Below are 19772 nucleotides of genomic sequence, written 5' to 3'. Positions count from 1 at the left end.
TACCTTGGAGGTGATGTCCAGCTGCCCACTGAGAAGGTGGGTGACAGAGGACACTGTGGCTAAGTCACTGAATCCACTAAGTCACTAGCTGCCCTAGCTACCAGCTTCCCATAACCCTCAAAGCCAGAGGCGCTTGTGTATCATCCCTGCAAATGGCTCTGGGCATGGCTTCAGGCCAGGGAGGACAGAGCCCTACCCGGTTTAACCACACCCACCCCACCCCAGACTTACTGCAATCTGTCCCCCTTCCTTCGTCAGGTAACTCTTGACATCTCTCAGGGCAGCTAAGGCACACTGCCTGCAAGACAAGAGAAGCCACATGTCAGAGCATCTGCTACGCAGGAGTAACCCCCTCACCTGTCCCAACACAGGCCCTGCGGGCTCTGAGCCTGCATAGTGCTAGCCAGATCTTCCCAGGCTTCCAATCCAAGGCCCCAGGAGCCCTTGGGAGGTACACTGCAATCTTTCCTCTGGGAGCTTTTGAAAAAGCAGGGTTGGAGCCCACCTGGTCCTCAAGGACCAGCCCTGGAGTGGGGCTGGCATCAAAGGGATCTTGATGAGGTCTCCACTTTTCTACTGTGCCATCAGAGCAAAATGCCACCACACAAGGGTTTCCCCACCACCTCCAGTTTACCAGAGATGGTGTCCCAACGCAAACAGATGATTCACAATGAAAAGGACTTTGTTCACTCCTGGGAAGTAGCGGCTTTGGATCTAGCTGGCCTCAGCTCAGTTAAACTATCTGAGAGCAGATCAAAGCTGAGTGTCTCACAGACATCTGCCCTGACAAGGGACAGCTCTGATGGCCACCAGGGGAGAGCCAGACCACAGGCTGGCTTTCTCTTCCTCATACTGAATCTGGCTTAAAAACAAAGGAAAACTAGAAGAAAAAAAAAAAAAAAGAATTTGTGTCTGCAAAGCAGCTCATATCTTACTTTCGAACTCTCATGGCTTCTTCATTGTCGGGGCGGAAGAAGTTATAGGAGCTGTACTGCTTCACAGCCTCACGCCGGTACTCTCCCACGTTAAACACTGGAGGGGACAACAAGGACAGCCCTGGATGAGCCAGCGGGAAGAAGGGAAAACCCACCACCAACACGACTCCGAATAGAATGACAACCTGACACGGAAAGCAGAGTGGGGCATTCACAGTCTGGACTTATCATCTCCTTCCTGAAGGCAGCCAGAGAGGAAGCAGCCCCACGCCTCCCAGACCACACTATGGCGCCCACCACTACCTGCTTTTCCTGAGCCTGCCCTACAGCCCAGCCTCCAAACCCAGTCATCTACTACTGGGCCAAGACTGAGATAGTGAAAAAAGGGGAGAGCTGTAGGTCTGGTTAAAAAAAAAAAAAAAACAAGTACAGTGATCTTTTTGTCTGTGGTATCTATAAATGGGTGAGTCTCAGACCAAGGAAATGAATTTGATAGAAGGGACTAAGGAGTAGCTCAGCATGTGCAAGGCCCTAGCTTCAATCCTAACACTCCCTCCCTTCCATAGAAGAAGTTGCTGAGAACTTCGGGAAAGATAGCAAATATAAAAAAACTAATCTCTGTATGCCAGGTGGTGGTGAATCATACCTATAATCCTAGCTACTTAGGAAGCTGAGATCTGAGGCTCATGGTTCAAAGCTAGTCCCAAAAGATGAATCCAAGAGACTCTTACTTCCAATTAAGCCAGCAGAAAAGCCAGGAGTGGAGGTGTGGCTCAAGTAGTAGAACACCAGCCTTGAGCCAAAAAGCTCAACAAGAGCGTGAGGCCCTGAGTTTGAGCCCCAGCCCCAGCACAAAAACAATCAAACAAAAAACTTACTAGTCCCTATCCTCATTTCTTGTTTACTTAGGCAAAGTAGGCAGAGATACAGCAACAGAAGAGCAGCATGGAGCACTTGAGGACCAGCAGGAAAAGCAATGTTACCTCTAAATACAAAGGGAATTTCAAGGATAAGAGCTGCAGAGAATGAGGTGATGGGAGGAAGCGCCATGGAGCAGGTGGAACCTGAGTCAGGCAGGACTTAGGGGAGTGGGAAAGAGAAGATTGGTCAATGAGACCAAACCCAACAGGAAAAAAAGGGTATGGACACAGCTGGACTGGGGACACAGCTGGAATGGGCGGTGGGATCAGATTTCATGACCCTGATATAGACCTACCCAGGAGGGGTCCTGCCTCTGGGCACCAACAACCAGAGGTAGAAGGTCAGGTTTTCAGGCCTGGCAAGCAGCCCATGATGTAAAGGCCTTAGCCCAGGGACCTGGCTCACCTTTCGTTGGGACTCCGATCCAGTTGAGGTAGCGAGTCAACTTCTTGGAGATGTAAGTCTTACCCCGGGCAGGAAGGCCCACCATAACAATCACCGTGGGTGAGTTGGTCAGCTTTGGCCCACAGGCTAGAAAAAGCAACAGAGAAAAGTCATCACTCAAGTGGCAAAAGGTGAAGAACTGAGTCCCACAACCTACAGACTTCAAAGAATAGCACAGGAAGTGGAGCTGTAGCTCAAGCAATAGCATGGCAGCCTTGAGCTGTCCCTTAGCACCCAGGGTCTGAGTTCAGGCTCCAGGACTGACAGATATATATACACACAAAGAATGGTATGAAAGTGTTATGTCATGTCCCATCCCAGAGCCCCTGGGACTTGACAATCCAATGAAATCACATGCCCTCATGATCTGAGTCCCTCCTCGTGCAGCTCAATCATATTTTTCCAGGTTATACTTATGAACAAAGCAACAGTTTCAAATACAATCAGATATGACAGGCCCTTAGTTCCACCAAAGACTAACACTACAGAGCAGAACTCAAGGGAATAAGGAAGAAACCTAATACCAGCGAGTATGAAGTGAACAATACAGAGAGGAAATTTCCAAATGCAGAATATAAACTGAAGAGATAAAAGAGGGACATTAGCCAGGCACCAGGGGCTTGCTAGCATCTGTAATCCTAGCTACTCAGGAGGCTGAGATCTGAGGATCATTGTTCAAATCCAGCATGGGTAGAGAAGTCCATGAGACTCATATCCCCAATTAACCACCAAAAAAGACATAAATGGAGCTGTGGCTGAAAGTGGTAGAGTGCTAACCTTGAGCATAAAGCTCAGGAACAATGCCAGGCCCTGAATTCAAGCCTCAGAACTGACATAAAACAAGCACACAAGCATACACACACAGGAATACTGGAGGTGACAATCAGAAAGCCAAGAGACACGGGGCTAGGAAGGTGGCTCAAGTGGTAGAGCGCTAGCCTTGAGCTGAAGAGCTGAGGGACAGCACCCAGGCCCAGAGTTCAGGCCCCACGATCGGACCCAAAAAAAAAAAAAAAAAAAAGAAAAAAGAAAAGAAAAGAAAGCCAAGAGACAGAAAAAAGATAACCTTTCTTTAAAAATTAAAATAAATTTTAAAATAATTTTAAAAGCTAATCCTTAAAAGTATGAAAAGAAAGTAGATGAGACCCAGAACCTCAAACCCTATGGAGGGAGGGAGGGGACAGGTGAACACACTCATCCTCGAACTGCTCACATTCTTTCCTGATCCTCCAGCCCCCTCCACTTTGCTGCCCCATTCTGAAGGGTGCCAGGGTCTACCTAGGGAATTGCTGGTCACTGATCTCCGCTAGCTCTAGCAGAGATGTCCTTGACTTTGAATTCCCTCTGGGTCTCCACATTTGAATGAGTGACCCATATTCCTGAGAACCTCAGTAAAACAAAGTACCCGGGACCAAGGTTTTCAGAAAGCTGACAAAAGCAGCTAGTCCTAGAAACTGAAGGCACAGTATTTCTTTCCTAGGCTGTGTGAGACTCTCAGGCGACAACTGCATCCTAGTGACAAAGGAGATCACATGCCAGAGGCCACCTGCCTACTCCACCCAGGCAGCCGTCATCACTTCTGAAGCTGGGGCCATATGGCCAATCCAGGCAGATGTCAGATCTGGACAGAGGCTCGGCCTCAAGGAGGAGCCTAAGGCTGCCCAGGCAGGGAGAGGGGACTGCCACCACCTTGGTTGGGTGATGATGCTATCGGTGCCTGCACATGATTAGAAAAAGCACCTCTAGCCCTGCACCTGTGGCTCACACCTGTAAGCCCAGCTACTCGGGAGGCTGAGTTCATAATTAACCACCAGAAAAGAGGAAGTGGCGCTAAGGGCTTAAAGTGGTAGAATACTAGGCTTGAGTAAAAGAGCTCATGGACAGCCCAGGTCCTGAGTTCAAGCAGAAAGGGGGGGGGGGGAGTGAGGGAGGAAGGGAGGAAGAAAGGAAGAAAGGGAGGAAGGGAGGAAGGAAGGGGAAAAAAGAAAGGAAGAGGAGAGGAAAGAAAGGAAGAAGAGAGAAAAGAAAGAAAGAAAGAGAGAAAGAGAGAAAGAAAGAAAGAAAGAAAGAAAGAAAGAAAGAAAGAAAGAAAGAAAGAAAGAAAGAGAAAGAGAGAGAAGGAGGGAGGGAGGGAGGGAGGAAAGGAAGAAGGAGGGAGAGAGGGGAAAAGAAAGAAAGGATACCTGTAGGCCTAATATGGACATCAACCATGATCCCAAACCAAAGTGAATAATCTCCCAAACACCACAGTGCATTCTGGGCTCTGCTTTCCAAATGGGCAGGCTGGGGTTGCGTGGCGCGGGCGTGAGAGGTAGAGGTCAGCACCCAGGTGAGGAAGAGGAAGAAGTGGGGCTTTCTGGAGGCCAAGTGTCAGAGGCCACACAAAGCCTTCCCTATCTCTGACATCCAGAGGCCTAGAAAGACAGATTCCTAGAAAACAGAAACTTATCTCGGCCAGCCCCTCCACCTCACTAGCGATAAACAGCAGCTGGTGGGAACAATCCTCAAGGGGCTGGAGGCCCCTGGAGTCAAGCATTTTTCCCGAGCATGGCACGCCCAAAGGTGTCCAGGAGGCTCTTTTAGCAGCGGCAGAAGAGCTTGCACGTAAGTGGCAGGGACCACTCAAGTCAGATCACTTGTATCTGGAACAAAACCCACCCACCCACTGGCCACAGTCGTCCTCCCCCTTCATTTCCCCACCTCTCTGGGGTCTCCGTGACCCCAAGCCACCACTCCTGAGAATATGCAGACATGCCCAGAGTCAGACTCAGACACAAATGTGCACGCATATGACAGGCTTTGGTTGGAACCAGGCCCCGGAGCCCAGGCAGCAGCTGACTGGGCTATCAAATCGGGGATTAAGTCCAGCCACTAATCACAGGAGCAAATCTCCTCTGACAGAAGACTTTTGGGGAGGGAGAAAACAAACAAATCCATAAACAGCAGAGTTAATTCCTTCAGACCAAAGTTCAGGCTGAATTTCAAACCCAAACAAACCATTACTCCCTTTAGTGGGAGAAGCAGACACCACTCCACCCATAGGCTCAGATTTGGACGAGTACCAGAAACTGTACCTTCCTTTACTATCTTTTGGGCCTAGGGATCAAATCAACTTTTTATTCTTTCATCACCCTTACCACCCCTGGGGGTGGGGGGGGAGCTGTTTCCCAAGCTATACAACTCTTTTTTTTTTTATCAGTCCTAGTGCTTGAACTCATGGCCTGGGTGCTGTCCCTGAGCGTCTTTTGCTCAAGGCTAGCACTCTACCACTTGAGCCACAGAGCCATTTCTGGCTTTTTCTGTCTATGTGGTACTGAGGAATCGAACCCAGGACTTCAAGCATTCTACCACTGAGCCCCATTCCCAGCCTGTCATGTAACTCTATCTTCCTACCTCAGCCTCCAGATCACAGAAGTGCACTACCACTCCCAGCCCCTTTATTAAACTCTCAGCATACCTCAAATGTCTCCAAAACCTGGTTATCTCTATCCCTACCTGAATATCCCCCCCCCCAAGACAAGGGCAAAATAAAGCTATACAGAAACATTGCCACCCTAAGATCTCTCTGGAAAACAGGCTTAACTTTCCTGGTCCTTAGGAGACCAGAATGCAAGAAACACCAGCACAGACAGCTAGGCAGAATCATATAGTTGCTACTTGATTCACACTTCTCTTCCAGTATCATTGGATCAGCTGACAGTGCCCTCCAAGACTGCTGACAGTAATAGGAAGTGAGCTAGGCCTGAGATTACTGGGGCAAAGTGGGGGGGGGGGGGGGGAATGTAGACCATAGACATTTTTTATCAAAAGCTCTTCTGCATTGGTAGACTTATCATCTTTGGTGCCTGGAAGGCCAGCCCCGTGTAATCTCTGCCAGCAACACCAGGATGAAGCATTTCAGTGACTCACCAACAACTGAAAGGCAATACAATAGCACAGTATGAAGTGCGCAGCCTGGAGTCCCTTACACAAGAGTTCAAAGCCTGGCCATCACCTCCTTGGGCCTTGGACAAGTTAATCTCTCTGAGGTTTTGTCTTCCTTTCTGTACAATGAGGGGACAATTCACACAGGCACTGGTGTGGAAATGAACCGTGACACAAGTCACCGGAACCGCTTACTGTAATGCCCTTCGTGGGTACCAGCCATCTTGGCTACCTCTCTTTTGGAGGCTCATGGCAAAAGCATCACAGGCTTAGTTCTCCTGTGGAATCCTCTCAAATGTCTTTTCCTTAAGCGAGTGGTGAGTGGTACCGCTGGCTGAACTTAGAAACTTTTTTAAACATAGTAACAGTGTATGTGAATCACACCGGGGGTAATTCTAACTCGGTGTGAGTACAGATTTTGCTTTTCCAAATCTCACGCAAATTATTCGAAGGTGCAATCCTCGCTGAAAAGTCCCTGCTACAATTTGTAGGGCACAAAGACTTCAGAGGTAATTCTCTGGAACAACCATCCTTCTCCCCTAAATTAGAGAACTATCGGTGTCTATTAACTCTCACGAGAGGAACATCTTCCTATCTGATGTGACACATCCACCTTCCTTCACATGCAACCAATCCCAGGCATTAAATCCTGAACAAAAATAGTCATCTTACTCTCCCGTATTTTGGAGATTAATAATTTTGTTGAGCACTTGGTGCTTTAAGATACTGTTTTTGTATCTACTTTTTAAGACAACTCTGCACTGACTCATATCAGTACCTCCTTTGCTCCAAGGAGGAATGGCAACTTTTTAATCCTTCTTTTTTCAATTAGCATATGTTAGTTATATAAAATAGTAACCGGATGTAGTAGCACAGTAATCCCAGCCCTACAGAGGTTAAAAGTTAGGAGGATTATGAGTTTGAGGCTAGCCTGGGCTATATTAAAGAGACCTAGCCTCAAAAAAAAAAAGAAAAGAAAAGAAAACTGCACACGCTAATGGGTTTCATTAAGACATTTTCTGTACATGTACCTAACATGCTTTGAGACCACAGAGTCACCCCATGTCACCTATTATCCAATGCCCGTCAAGTTCCAGTGCACTTTTTTTTTTTTTTTTTGGGTCCAGTCATGGGGCCTGAACTCTGGGCCTGGGCGCTGTCCCTCAGCTCTTCAGCTCAAGGCTAGCACTCTACCACTTGAGCCACAGCGCCACTTCTGGCTTTTTTCTTTTTGCTTATGTGGTGCTGAGGAATCGAACCCAGGGCCTCAAGCATGCAAGGCAAGTGCTCTACCACTGAGCCACCTTCCCAGCCCTCCAGTGCACTTTTGAGAACCCATCATATTGAGAAAGGAGAGGATCCAGGATACTACCTTCCTTCCTCCACCCTCTTCCCCAACCCCTATCCCATATACTCATTAAGCCTGTAGAAACATAACCTTTTTTTTTTTTTTTTTTTTGTCAGTCCCTGGGGCTTGAACTCTGGGCCTGGTACTCTCCCACACTCTACCTACCACTTGAGCCACAGTGCCACTTTTGGTTTTCTGGTGGCTAATTGGAGATAAGAGTCTCATGGACTTTCCTGCCTGAGCTAGTTTTGAATCTTGATCCTCAGATCTCAGCCTCCCGCATAGCTAGGATTACAGGCATGAGCCACTAGCACCCCACCATGTAACCTTCTTTACAGAAGAGGAAACTGAGGTTCTGAGTGGTTAGTAACTCAGATTAAGTTGGAAGGCTTCCAATGTTTAGTTAAAAAAAAAAATTACTGAACAGAAGCAGAACCAACTCTTGCTAGCCCAGAATTCACATCTGTCTTGTCAGCTAAGCTGATTCACACATTCAGTATGTCTCCTGACCTGGAGTCATGATTCCAATTGATGCAAGCACTGATTTGAAAGAAGCACCCACCGCCATGTTGGTGGAGGAACACTTAACCCAGAGGCACAAGTATCCATCCCCATATCTGGGTTGATCTCCCACTGTTCCTAGTACTTGCTTGTATTTGGCAGGAACCCCGCCCCCTTGGTGGTAAGCCTCAGGAGTCAGGGTATCAGGACTGTAACAGATTTAGGAAAAAGTAAACTTGTGCATGATTCCAAATGTCATTAGAGAAGAAATGTGCTTTTTGGCATTCCAATAAGAGTCCAATGGAGCCATATAAGCCGACAGTCACCACCTGAACACATGCGTAATCAGTGCCCAGATGTGGAGACTTTTCTAAGAAGGAATGTATCTGAGCCCACACCCCAGAGTCACACAGCAGGCTTCCCGGAGGGGCGGGCCAGGCCCAGAGAGCTTACTTAGGTTTAGGCACACACACCACACCTCTCCTCTCCCAAAGCTCTGAATGGTTCTTGCAGCCATTCCTTGCAAAATCTCTTGGCTTCGTGAGAAACGTGTGGCTTCGTGAGAAGCCTGGGCTTTGTGGAGTCTAATGTACCGGTTTGTGAAGCCTTGGGGAGAAGGCGAGGCTGCAAGCTGCTGTCCCTCTAAATCACTGCTGAGCCACACTAACCAAACTCTGTGACCCTGAAGAAACTTGGGACATTCATCTCAGACCAAACTTGGGGCTGGGGGAGGGGGGGGTACATCATACAATCACACACACACAAAAAAGCATTAGGGGCCCCACTAAAGTTTATGAAGTGCCCGGTTCAAAATATTGGTTTAATTCAAAAGTCCAAAAGAGACGCACACTAGACCTGGTCATGCCCAAATCCCCCTGGGTGAGAGCTATCATTTTATTTTCTTCAATCTTCATTTAATTGTGAGAACAGGATCTTCTGGCCTCAAACTCACCAGAGTGTCCTGCCTCAGTGCTGGGATTACAGACATAAGCTACCACCCCGATCATTGGCTGAGATATTCTTATGAAAACAAAGTAAAAGACAACCAGAACCACCCCCCACCCCCCTTCATTTAGCAGATGCCTCTCAACGTTCTGTAGGGAACCAGCGGCACACCTGCCAAGCCCTCTACCACAGGCCACTTAGCCAGGAAGGCAGGGAGAACAAGACTCCTCCTAGTGGCTGCTTCCCCCCAGACCCTGGGGTCCAGCACAGGGCCCCGAGGGCGCCCCGCCCCGGAGGCTGGGACAGGTCTGCGCAAGGCGGCCGGTGACTCAGAGCCGGCCCATCTCCAGGCGAGTGCCCCATCCCGAGGTGGCCATCCAGGGAAACGTGGCAGTGGAGAAAACCCCAGCCGGCCACCTGCCAGGCATACAGGTGCCCCCCGTGCCCACAGGCTCCTCCCAGGGGTTAAACCTGGGGTCCGAGGTGGCCCCTCAGACGGCAGACCCGCACTTGGCACCGTACCGCTGACCACCCTACGGGCGCCTGGCCCCTCCAATCGCCCTTTCCAGAGGCGGCGCTGCATCTGAAGCGGGAACCCACTTTGGTCAGAGCACCACGGGCGCACTGCCAGCGAATCCGGAGTCCGGGGAGTGTGTGCGCACGTGTGAAATGCCACTGACCGTGCAATCACCCACCCTCGGCCTGTCCACACCCCCCCCACCCGCAAAGTCGACAGAGGAAGCGTGATCCGGGTCGCCCTCGGCTCGTCCCCAACCCCAGACGCACCTGCAGCCCCCGGAGTAGGAGAGGAAGGCGGAGATTCACCGATAGGAAAGTGGGGGTCACGAACCACGGGCAGACAGCGAGAAAGCATGGAGAGATCCAGTACAAAGGGGGGGGGGACGCGAATCTGAAGTGAAGGGGGGTGGGTTGGGAGAGGTGAAAATCAAGGGTGACGGTGATAAGGACCCACTGTATCCATAAACCGCATTGTTGAATGCCAATTCCTCGGTGCAACTACTTAAAGATGATAAAATATTCAAAAAAAGAATCCGACGTGTGCGAAACGAGAGAAGAACGTGCGTGCAGAGGTGCACAAATGTGTGCAACAGGAGCCAGGGGAGATGGGCGTGCAGACGGGTGCGGAACGTGTGACTCGTGAGGGCAGACGGGCGTGCAGAGAGGTGCAGAGATGAGGGAGGAGGGAGAGGAGAGGAGAGGGGCGGGGAAGCGGGCGGGCGGACGGCCGCGCCCCAGGCTCCCGGCGCCCGGGTGCCGGGCCTCCCCCCTAGGCGCGCGCGTTCTGCGCGCCCAGCGATCGCAGCCCCGGGCCCGGCATCTCAGTGTCTGGGGCGACAGCGCCCCTGCCGCCCGGCCCGGGGAGGCGCATCTCGCGGCCCCGCCGGCCACGCCGGCCCCCGCCGGCCCCGCCGGCCCCGCCGGCCACGCCGCCCCGCCGGCCTGAGCGCGCTCCCCGCAGCGGCACAATGCCGCCGCCGCCACCGCTTACAAAGGCCGAGCTGGGCGCGCGCGACTCCACCTGCAGCCTGGAAGCCCGCGCAGCTGCACTCACATCTGGGCAACGAGGGCCGATGGTCCACGGGCACCCAGATCTTCTGCACCCGGCTCTGGGTTAGCTCCAAGGGCATCTTCGCGACTGCGCCCGGCGGGGCCCCGCCACCCCGGGAGGAAGACTCCGACGCGGGAAGGGCAGCGGCAGCCCCCGCGGAACAAAAGACTGAGGACGGCCGGGGCTCTGCGTGGGGAACGTGCTTTGTGCGAAGTCCGGGACGCGGGGCGGGCGGGCGCGCGGGGCTCGGCGAGGGGGGCGCGGGGTTGGGGCCGCCGGCGGGCGGGTCGGGGGAAGGGGAGGATCGGCTCTGGGAAGCCCGGGGATGCTGGGGCACCGTGACAGCCGCGCTCACCGCCGCCCGGCACCGCCACTCGTCTCCGCTCCGGCTCTATGGGGATGCCACCCGCACCGCCCGGCCTTTTAATCCACCCGGCCGGCAGCCCGGCGCGTCAGCCGCGGGGCGGGCCGCATTCTTTGGGTCCCAGCCCCCTTTCACGTGGGGCGGAGGTGGGAGCGTTCGGAGACGGGCGGCGCGCGCCCCCTGCTGGCCGGCGGCGGCGGCGCGGGCTCCGCTCCCCGACCTGGTCCTGGGGACCCCGGAGCTCGTCTGCGGGGGGTGCTGTCTTTTATTTTGTTTATTTTTAACCCCTTCCTTACCTCCAACTAGACCTGGCACCGCTTCCCCTTAGAATTCCGGACCCTTCACTGAAGGGTGCCGGGAAGAACAGGGAAGCAGCCGGGGGCAGTCCACACCCAGATCCAGGCATCCTCTACTAGCTTCGACCTTTCTAGCCCGGGGCGGGGTTCTGACCGCTGCTCTCAGCTCCCGGGCAGTCTCGGCCCAGGTGAAAGACCCAGGCCCAAGCAGTTTTCTGATAATCCCAGTTCTCACCCATGACCCTACCGACCTGGAAGTTCCCGGTGCTGGGAGCAGGGGGGGGGGGGGCTCACCACTCCCTGGGGACCATCGGAATCTGCCCCACCCCAACACGGGAACCGGGGGAGGGGGTTCCGCGTGCGGGGCTCAAGGGAACTTTGGGGAAGGCCAAGGGTGGAGCGGGCACCTCGGTTCTCCCATGCAAAGCGCGCGATTTTCAGCGAACTTGGATGGAACGCGACCCCCCCATTTCCACCTGCAATTCACTGACTATAAATCCGGAATAATTATTGGGGGGGGGGGGAATCTGATCACGGAGACTAACTCGACGCCCCGCCGCCGTTGGGTGTGTGCGCACCTCTCCATATCCCGCTTCCTGCCTCCCCCCCGCGCAGTTGTGCGTGAGCTGGGGACGCCGAGCCAGGCTGTGTGGTGACGCCTGGGGGCGCAGGGCGGGAATTCTCCCCCCACCAGCTCCGCGGTGGGGACAGCCACGCCGATGTGACTTTGGCGCGCGCGCGCTCGCGCGCGCCCCCCGCGCTCAGCCGGGCTGTGATTGGAGGCGAGGGGGCGGCGCCCGCTGCGCCCCACACCGCCGCGGAGCCGCCACACGTCGCGCACGTCCTGCATGCGCTGCTGTGAGCCGTGCCGGGCACCGCGGGCCCGCCCCGCCGCTCGCCCCGCCCGGGCCTCCGCCCTCCGGGGAGCCCCGGGCGCCTAGGGAGATGCCTGCCTGGCCACGGTCCCCTATCCCCGCCCCGTCCTGCTCCAACCCGCACCCCATCATTTCGTGTTCCCTGCATCTCAGTCCCCCCCCCACCCCACCCCTACGCACACACAGCCCAGCTTTGCTGACCGTCTGGTTTCTGCGCTCCTGCAGCTGTTCAGAAACCCGATGCATTGCATGCGGACTTGTTTTTCCACCATGGGAGCAAATGCCAGAGGTGACACCCTAGAATGCCCCAGGGACGGTGCCACTCCACGCCTGAAATAAGAGCGGGCTCACCCGGAAAGGAAAGCGGCGAATGCCCGCGCCGTACCCCGCCCCACACGGGGGCTGAGAGAGGGGTTGAGCTGCACCGGAGCCGCTCAGGCCAGACCCAGGCACCTGTGCGCCTGCTACCCGCCACCGACGCGGTGGTCTCGCTCTGCCTTTGAGACGGGCTCTATCGCTGCTAGGTTGCCAAACTGGCCCAGATCTTCCCCTTCTTCTGCCTCTACTTGCCCAGGTACTGGGACTACAGGCCTGCTGTCCCACTCCTGACTGCCCACTAGAGATTTGGTACACACCTAAAGGACAATCGAACGCCCCAGATGGAAGCTTTTCACCGCCCCCCCAATGCTTGACGACAATGGGTTGTTGGTTTGGGTTCCAGGGGAGCAGACAGAGGTGGAGACACCCTTTCATCTTTCGACCTGGAAAATGCATCTGGCCAGGATGTACATCCCAGGCTCCCCAGAACGCGTGTCTGTCTCCTGCTGAGCCTTTGCACTTAGGCACCCTCTCCCTGAATGCACATCACAGAGGATGTCCACAACAAAGGCCTACTTCTTCCTCCCTGCCTACCCTAGCAGATACCCAGCAGGCAAAAGGAAGTCGCCTTAATCCCCTACCCCGGTAGCTGTCTAAGGGCCTGCCAACCTGGGTGTTCGTGTGGGGCAAGGACAAATCCCCACTTGTTTTGTTGTGTCTTTTTAATGGCCTGCAGCCTCAGGTAGATTGCGCAGTAGTGGGAGGTCAAAACTGCTTCAATAGGAAATGCTTTATAAACAGCCCCACAGCAAATATATTCTGAGAATTTACCTACTCAGTTTGCTGGTTTAAATATCCTTAACGCCCCCCCCTCTTTCTCTCTCTCTCTCTCTCTCTCTCTCTCTCTCTCTCTCTGGCTCTCGCTCTCACTCTCGCTCTCCCTCTCCCTCTCGCTCTCCCTCTCCCTCTCGCTCTCCCTCCCTCCTCCCACCTCTCTTTGTGCTGTGGCTTGAACCCAGGGTCTGGGCTGTCATTAATCTTCCTTTTACTCTATCACTTGAGCCACAGGCCACAGGTTCCACTTCTGGCTTTTTGGTGGTTAATGGGAGGTAAGAATCTCACTGACTTTCCTGCCTGGACTGGCTTCAAACCCAGATCCTCATGTCTCAGCCTCCTCAGTAACTAGGATTATAGGTATGAGCCACCATGCCCAGTTATGCCCTTAACTCTTTCACCCCATCTTCACCTTAATTATCATCCTGGAGGCCTTCAGTAACTCCCAAATCCCATGCTGGATACCAAAAACTTGGTCCTTCTGAAAAGGCTATCATAAACATCAATAATACTCCTGTAACATAACATTCTTGTTGGTGGTGGTAGTTTGGGTTTTTTGTTTTGCCAATCCTGGGGCTTGAACTCAGGGCCTGGGCACTGTCTCTGAGTCTCTGAGCTCAAGGCTAACACTCTACCACTTGAGCCACAGCGCCACTTCTGGCTTTGTCTGTTTATGTGGTACTGAGAAATCGAACCCAGGGCTTCATTCATGCTAGGCAAGCACTCTACCACTAAGGCACGTTCCCAGCCCCTAACTTAACATTCTTATAGCCAGAGCTACTCTAGGCCTGAGAGCTGGTTAGTGACCATGTCTCTCTTAGATTCTGAGTCACAGCCCTAGACCCTATTTGAGGCCAAATGCAAAGAGACTTTGGGGAATTACAGAGGTTAGGCAATTAGGTCAGAGCTCAAGGAAGGAAGCCAGTTAGGAACAGAGCTTGTTTTTGTTTCTATTTTGGGGCGAGGGTCCTCTATTTGACACAGACAGCAGCTAGCTGTCCCCCCTCCCCTCTGGATCTCATTATAGACAGCTCAAGCCTGGGGCCCTGAGAAGAGCTGATTGTGAGTCACGAGATGTCACACAGAACAATGAAGCTGTTTGGAAGGAAACAGCTGAGAAGGACCTTGTAGCTGGGACATGAACTAGATAATTACTTAAAACGGCCTCTTCATATTCACAAAGAAGCTGCAAACACCTGGTGAGGTAAATTCATAAGCCAGGTCCAACCATAGAGAGAAAGGACATGGGAATGGCTTCTCTCCATAATCTTTGTTCCTACTCTCCTCTGCAGGCCAGTGTCACCTAACAGGATGGCAATAAGCAGGCCCATTCCCAGCCACCTGTGCCGGCTAGTTAGACTCCAATGTTCCCACCATGCTGGTGGAGGAAAAAACACCTACCTATGGCAGGCCAAGCAATCCTAAATTGCTAATTATAGACAGGAAGTGTCATTAATTTTGAAACCACCTGCCAAGCTTGGTGGTACACACCTGTAATCCCAGCACTTGGAAGTCTGAGGTAAAGAGATCATAAGTTTGGGACCAACCTGGGCTATGGAGTGAATTCCAGGCAGTCTGGGATTTGGATAGTAGGAGAAGGAAGGGAGGGAGGGAAGAAGGGAAAGAGGGAAGGAAAGATGGAAGAAGGAAGGAAGGAAGGAAGGGAGGGAGGGAGGGAGAAAGAAATGAAGAAAGGGAGGGAGCGAGGGAGGGAGGGGGAGGGAGGGAGGGAGGGAGAGGGAAAATGAAAAGAGAAAAAGGAAATTCCAAGTATGAGACTGGAGCCAGACACAGTGGTACAAACCTGTAATCCTAGCATTGGTAAATTCTACACCAGCCAGAGCTATATGGTGAGACCTTGTCTCTCTCCCTCCCTCTTGATCATTCAAATATCAGCCTCCTGAATAGCTACAATTACAGACATGATCCATCACCCAGCCTGGAATCACAGTCCTACAGCTTTGCTTCAGCTCTGTGAGGGTACCAAAGTCCTCATCAGTCCGTTTACCCCATGTCAAGACAAAGTGTTTAGTGTTTTATCATGATTTGAGATGTTTGTCCAAAATTGGTTACACAGTAGTCTAGATAACAGCAATGACCCAGGACCAACTCCTGTTTTTGATATTTTACTGCATTTATGTATCACCATCTTATTGGGGATGCTAAGCGGAAAGTATGTGGTACTCTATGTACTATTTTGCAATCCTGTGAGTCTGTAGTTACTTCAAAACCAAAGGCTATATTGTTTTACCTTTTAAATCAGTAACAGGTCAGTTTGCTTGACTTCTAAGAAGAAAATAAAGTATAGATTGTGGGAATTCTGACACAGAGGGAGGAAGGACTAGACAGAAAGTTAGTGAAGGACTCTGCAAATGACAAGGTCGTATACATAGAGCCTCAGGGAAAATTCAGCTGTTAGGGTGGAAAAACAGGAGCCAGCTCCACAGAGTTTCAGTGTGGGGTGATTCCATTTCTCACCTTTATATAGATCTTTGGAGGGTGTCAGTGGCTTTGTAGTTTGACTCTCCAAGGATTTGCTTAAAATGAAGACACAATCACCAAGTTCAACAGAAAGAGAACTCTGAGCTCATACTGAGCCTCCTTCCCTAGGATAAAGCATGCCTCAAAAAAAAGTAACTTGAGCCTAGCGCTTGGCTTGTGGCTCACGCCTGTTATCCTAACTACTCCAGAGGCTGAGATCTGAGGATTGTAGTTCATTGCCAGCCCAGGCAGGAAAGCCAGAATGTAGAGCTGTGGCTCAAGTGGTAGAGTGCTAGCCTTGAGCCAAAAGCTTAGGACAGCACCCAGACCCTTAGTTCAAGGACCAGCACACAAAAAAAAGAAAGAAGGAAGGAAGGAAAGGAGGGAGGGTGGGAGGGAGGGAGGAAGGAAGGGAGGGAGGGAGGGAGGGAGGGAGGCATGCTAGGGTATCAGCTGAGCAAGCCAGTGACCCTGAGTTTGAGCCAAAATAAGAGTAACTACCATACCCCCTGTGATATATTAGGAGGGTAGAAGCTTAATGTATCTCCAGTGTTTCGATGGAGGCCTTTGAGAAGTGGTTAAAAGTTACACAGCAAGGTGAAGCCCGGTAACTTAATCCAGGTGGCTTAAAAAGAAAATAAATGAAAGAATATGCAAAGAGTAATCTCATGTCTCTACAATCCTCCTACCCCCATAATCTTCCTACCGGAGAGGCTGGGATTACAGCAGTAAGCCACCACACACAACCCCCATTCTCTCACTATACAATGTTCTGTTCTTCCTTGAGTCCCATTTAGCAAGGAGACCTTCATCAGATGTGGCTTCTTGAACATCTCAGCCAGAACAAACCTCTACTTCTTCTAAGGTTACATGGCCACAAATACTTTCTTTTAGAACAGAAAACCAATATCCCATTTTCTTACCAGTTTGGTTTATGACTCAGTCTCCCTAAGCTTGACTATATCTGAATGCACAGCCAACATCCAGCATCTAAATAGAAAAATCTGAAGAGTAGACACATGTGTTTCCATGAGAGTCTGCCCTAAAGAATGAATAGAAAAGTTCTTCAATGTCAGTATTTTGTAGACACAGACATACCATAAAGAGAGACTGGGGAAAATCCAGAAATACAGTAACACATTTAAACGAATAGGACCAATCTCAATGAAGAACTATGGTGGGGTAGGAGAAGTCATGGCCTGTCCAATGTCTAGACAACCCAACAATAGGACCAATCTTGGTGAAGAACTATGCTGGGGCAGGAGAAGTTATGGCCTGTCCAATGTCTAGACAATCACACACACACACACACACACACACACACACACGCACGCACGCGCCATGTCTCTTATGAAAGAGATTTCTCCCCAATCATGGGTGGAAAAGAAACAAGATTGTTACTTTAAAACCAAATTTGTATATGTTTTTTTTTAATTCAGATTATATTTTTTTGATTTTCATATCATATTTCATCATTGAAAATTTTTTATACATTGTCTCTTTTTTTTTAATTTTGATATTGTCTCTTAAATCTGCTCCACGTCTAAGATGGCTAAACAGGAGAATAAAGAAATATTGACAAGGGCTGGGAAGGTGGCTCAGTGGTAGAGCGCTTGCCTTGCATGCATGCAGCCCTGGATTCGATTCCTCAGCACCACATAAGCAAAAAGAAAAAAGCCGGAAGTGGCGCTGTGGCTCAAGTGGTAGAGTGCTACCCTTGAGCTGAAGAGCTGAGGGACAGTGCCCAGGCCCAGAGTTCAGGCCCCATGACTGGACGCCCCCCCCAAAAAAAGAAAAGAAACAAGAGCAGAAACCCCACTAGAACCGTGGGGCATGACCTTCACAAAGTGAAACATTCCTGAGTGCATCACAGACTGTTTCCTGGAGTCACTTCTTTGGGTAGGGTCTGCATCAATAAGGCAAACTGTCCCTCAGTCATCAGTCATGATGGGAACCGAGGCCAGGCAGATTCAAAAGACAGTGTGCAGCCAAGTGGATGGACAGCCACGCTGCTGAGGGCCTGCTCAAGGAAACCTGTGCACACCTCACCTTGAATTTCTGGCTTTGGGATTTTGTTATCCTAGTAAACCAGTGCCGCTGAGTAGAAAGAGATTGGTTCTCCTGGAATTCAGCCCTTGGTTCTCAGTTGCTGGACATACAATGCTTCTGCACCCCCTCTTCCAACAGCAGAGGCTTACAGCGTCACATCCCCTTTCAAGTGTTCATGCCACACACTAAGGAGCCCATGTGGACTTCAAGACAGCAGTGGGGTTTTCTCATGACACACATGAAAAGGATCATTCCATTCACTAAAGAGTGAATTTACTGGGCACCAGTAGCTCACATCTGTAACTGTAGCTACTTGGGAGGCTGAGATCTGAGGATCAGGGTTCAAAGCCAGCCCAAGCAGGAAAGGTCAGAGAGATTCTTAGTTCCAGTTAACCACAAAAGGCTGAAAGTGGAGCTATGGGTCAAGTGGTAGAATGCCTTGAGCAAAAAGAGCTCAGGAGGAGCACCCTGGTCTTGAGTTCAAGCCCCAGTATTGGTATGCGTGTGCACACGCGCGCACGCGCGCACACACACACACACACACACACACACATAATTTTAAAAAGGAGTAAATTCACTTCACACTGCTAAAAGATGGATGTTGAATGATATCCTTAATTCTTCAGGAATATAAAAATACAGCAGGGACTCAAAATTAGGTATGGTGGCATACACCTGTAATCTCAGCATTCCGGGACAGAGGCAAGAGGGTAGCAAGTTCAAAGCCAGTCTGGATTACTTATGGGAGACCTTGTCTCAGGAATAGACAATTATGGGTGGGTGACAGGCAGAGTAGAGCATGCCTGTAATAGCAGCTCCATAGGAGGTAGAAATGTGAGGGTTACAGTTTAAGGGCAGCCCAGGTAAAAACAATAGCAAGGCTTTCTCCAAATACAGAGTGGGAGGCACCCGCAATCTCACCTACACAGGAGATAATGGATAAAGGTTCTTAGAAGCTGCCCCAAAAAGAAAAAAAAAAAAAAAGCAGCTGCAAAAGGCAAAAGCACCAGACTCTATCTGAAAGAAACAAACTAAAAGGCAAAACATCTGGATTAAGTGGCTTAAGAACTGAAAGACCCCGAATTCAATCTCTGATACTGAAAGAAAAGGGAGAAAAAAGAAGAAACACTAGAACACCTAGCTGTGGACCATCTAGGTGTAAATACTCTGCCATTATGATCAGACTGGTCTCTCCTCCAAAGCTCTTGCCAGCAGGAATGGAAGGGCAGGAAAGAGAGGAAAGATGGCCCAGGAATTTGGAGCCTGACCCCTGCTCCTGACCCTTTCTATACTCAATCTGGAACCCTGTTCCCTTATCCATTGATGAGTTACCACAGTCTTTGAGGATCTTTTCCAGTTCTTAAAATACAAGAACCATCCAGGTGCTGATCATCCTACCTGCTCCAAAGCCTGTGATTCAAGGAGAGAGGCTCATAGCCAGCCAGGGAAGAAAAGTCCAAGAGACTCTTGTGTCCAGTTAACCAGCAAAATGCTACACTGGAGATGTGGCTCAAGTGGTAGAGCACCAGCCATGAGCAAAAAGGCCAAGTGAGAGCAAGAAGTCCTGGTACAGCCCCAAAAAGCAAAGATCAATGATGCTCATTTTCTCTATGAACACAAATAAACACTTGATCCTTGTCATTAGATAGTCAACAACTTAAAAACAGGTCAACTCTTCATCTGTGAATGACCAGAGCCTAACAGTGTCAGATACAGATAGAGATGCTTGTGTGAATTTGCAATAATGCAACTGATCAACCAAGAATGAGTGCTAGTTCTCATGGTGGACCAGAAGTAACCTCCCTGTAACCCCCATGCCACAGGCTCTGAAGAAGGGAGACAACCATTTACTGTGTTCATCCTCTGTAAAATTAGGATGATAACAGCCTGTCTACCTCAAGAGCTCCTTTCGAAGATCAGGTTCTGCAGTCCACTGGTTTTCCAAGTGGAGTACATGAACTTGACCT

At 50.9% G+C, this 19772-nt stretch overlaps 1 protein-coding gene across 6 annotated transcripts in view; it reads right to left on the bottom strand.

Moving 5' to 3' along the window:
- The window catches only part of LOC138807720 (6-phosphofructo-2-kinase/fructose-2,6-bisphosphatase 3), a 71325-nt gene that overhangs the window by 19670 nt on the left and 31883 nt on the right, over positions 1-19772 (bottom strand). For 3 of the 6 annotated variants that reach the window (XM_069993502.1, XM_069993501.1, XM_069993507.1), the window contains exons 1-4: positions 10529-10964; positions 2262-2387; positions 936-1032; positions 232-298 (exon numbers count right to left, since the gene is read on the bottom strand). In XM_069993502.1, the coding sequence (XP_069849603.1) occupies positions 232-298; positions 936-1032; positions 2262-2387; positions 10529-10667 (429 nt within the window). In that variant the 5' untranslated portion in view covers positions 10668-10964. Of the gene's footprint in view, positions 1-231; positions 299-935; positions 1033-2261; positions 2388-10528; positions 10965-19772 lie in introns of those variants that run through there. The other 3 variants (XM_069993505.1, XM_069993506.1, XM_069993503.1) reach the window with 2 other exon arrangements.

The sequence above is a fragment of the Dipodomys merriami genome, unplaced genomic scaffold (assembly GCF_024711535.1).
Source record: "Dipodomys merriami isolate MVZ:Mamm:240054 unplaced genomic scaffold, mDipMer1.0.p SCAF_429, whole genome shotgun sequence".
In the NCBI taxonomy this organism is placed as follows: Eukaryota; Metazoa; Chordata; class Mammalia; order Rodentia; family Heteromyidae; genus Dipodomys; species Dipodomys merriami.
The sequence above is the reverse complement of the archived record's forward strand: the minus strand, read 5'-3'. Positions and strand labels throughout refer to the sequence as shown.